Source organism: Corvus brachyrhynchos, unplaced genomic scaffold (assembly GCF_000691975.1).
Source record: "Corvus brachyrhynchos isolate BGI_N302 unplaced genomic scaffold, ASM69197v1 scaffold193, whole genome shotgun sequence".
In the NCBI taxonomy this organism is placed as follows: Eukaryota; Metazoa; Chordata; class Aves; order Passeriformes; family Corvidae; genus Corvus; species Corvus brachyrhynchos.
In genome coordinates this window covers 240,276-241,605 of record NW_008237087.1, presented here as the reverse complement: position 1 = coordinate 241,605, position 1,330 = coordinate 240,276, and the positions used below count along the sequence as shown (strand labels likewise).

General features: G+C 63.8%; 1 protein-coding gene across 1 annotated transcript in view; it reads left to right on the top strand.

Moving 5' to 3' along the window:
* The window catches only part of STAC3 (SH3 and cysteine rich domain 3), a 4,339-nt gene that overhangs the window by 2,671 nt on the left and 338 nt on the right, over positions 1 to 1,330 (top strand). Inside the window, exons 4-9 of the mRNA XM_017728670.1 lie at positions 1 to 45; positions 156 to 222; positions 439 to 488; positions 609 to 703; positions 954 to 1,005; positions 1,155 to 1,292. Coding sequence (XP_017584159.1) covers positions 1 to 45; positions 156 to 222; positions 439 to 488; positions 609 to 703; positions 954 to 1,005; positions 1,155 to 1,292 — 447 coding nt within the window. The remainder of the gene's footprint in view (positions 46 to 155; positions 223 to 438; positions 489 to 608; positions 704 to 953; positions 1,006 to 1,154; positions 1,293 to 1,330) is intronic.

Genomic DNA, 1,330 nt, shown 5'->3' with positions numbered 1-1,330 from the left:
ATGGCCAACAAGGAGCGCAAGAAGGGGCAGGAAGACAAGAAGAACGTGAGTGTGGGGTCGGGCCCTCCCCAAATTCCAGCGGGTGCGGTGCCAGCACCCCACTGCCCCCCAGCCCCCCCATGCTGCACTCCCTGAGAGCTCTCTGTGCCTTCCAGCCCTTGGCTGCGATGATGGACGAGGAGTCGGAGGCCACGAAGCCGGTGGGGAGCAAAGCCGAGGGTGGTGAGCGTGGGGTCGAGGGTTGGGGGCTGAGCCCATGGGACAGGGAGGGAGCCCCTGGCTGATCTTGAGGGGGTCAGCAGGGTGGGTGTGCCCTGCAGAAAGAGGGTCCCCGGTTCAGGTCCCCACCCTGGGGCTCTCGCTGCATCCCCACGTTGGCTGAGGAGACTCTCGGGAGGCACCACCAGGAGAGGTGTGACCTCCTCCTCCCGTTCCCAGGTGCCTCTGAAGGGGACAAGAAGGCTGAGAAGAGCCCAACAGATGACAAGGTACCCCTCATCCTTGCCCTGCACCCCAAAACTATGGACAGAGCCTGTGGGATCTCCCTGCTGGGATCCTCGGGGCTGCCTGCAGCTCCTGGGACTGCAAACCCCACTGTGTCCCCCCAGAGCAAGAAGCCGCAGCCAGGGGCGTTCCTGCAGTCCCACTATTTCGTGGCACTTTATCGCTTCAAAGCCCTGGAGAAGGACGACCTGGACTTCCCGTGAGTTCCCAGCCTTGTCCTGGGCTCTTTCCCAACGCTTTTGGTGTTTGGCTCGATGTGGTTCTGTGGATTTCCCAAGGCTGAGCTGCTCCATGCAGGACCTGCGTGTCCCTGAGCTCATGGGCTGTGCGTGTCCCCTGCCAGATACGGGGCTCGAGGAGCTGGTTCTGCAGGAAAAGCGGTTTTCCTTGGGGTCTCCCACGGCCGGGGGTCCTGCCCCCCCCTCAGAGAGCCCTTCCTTCCCTTCCAGGCCGGGGGAGAAGATCACGGTGGTCGATGACTCCAACGAGGAGTGGTGGCGGGTGAGGCTGGTGTGCGGCGGGAGGGAGAGCTCGGCTGGGAAAGGGGGGACACCCGAACCTGCTGTCAACTCCCAGCCTGGCAGGGGCTGGTCTGAGACCCCTGGATTGGCTCCGACCCCTCCTTGCACTCCCCCACTGCCTCCTTCCAGGGAAAGATCGGTGAGAAAATCGGGTATTTCCCCCCCAACTTCATCATCCGGGTGCGGGCGGGCGAGCGGGTGCACAAGGTGACGCGTTCCTTCGTGGGCAACCGGGAGATCGGGCAGATCACGCTCAAGAAGGATCAGGTGAGACGGGACCTCCCCCCCCCAATCACCACCCGGGG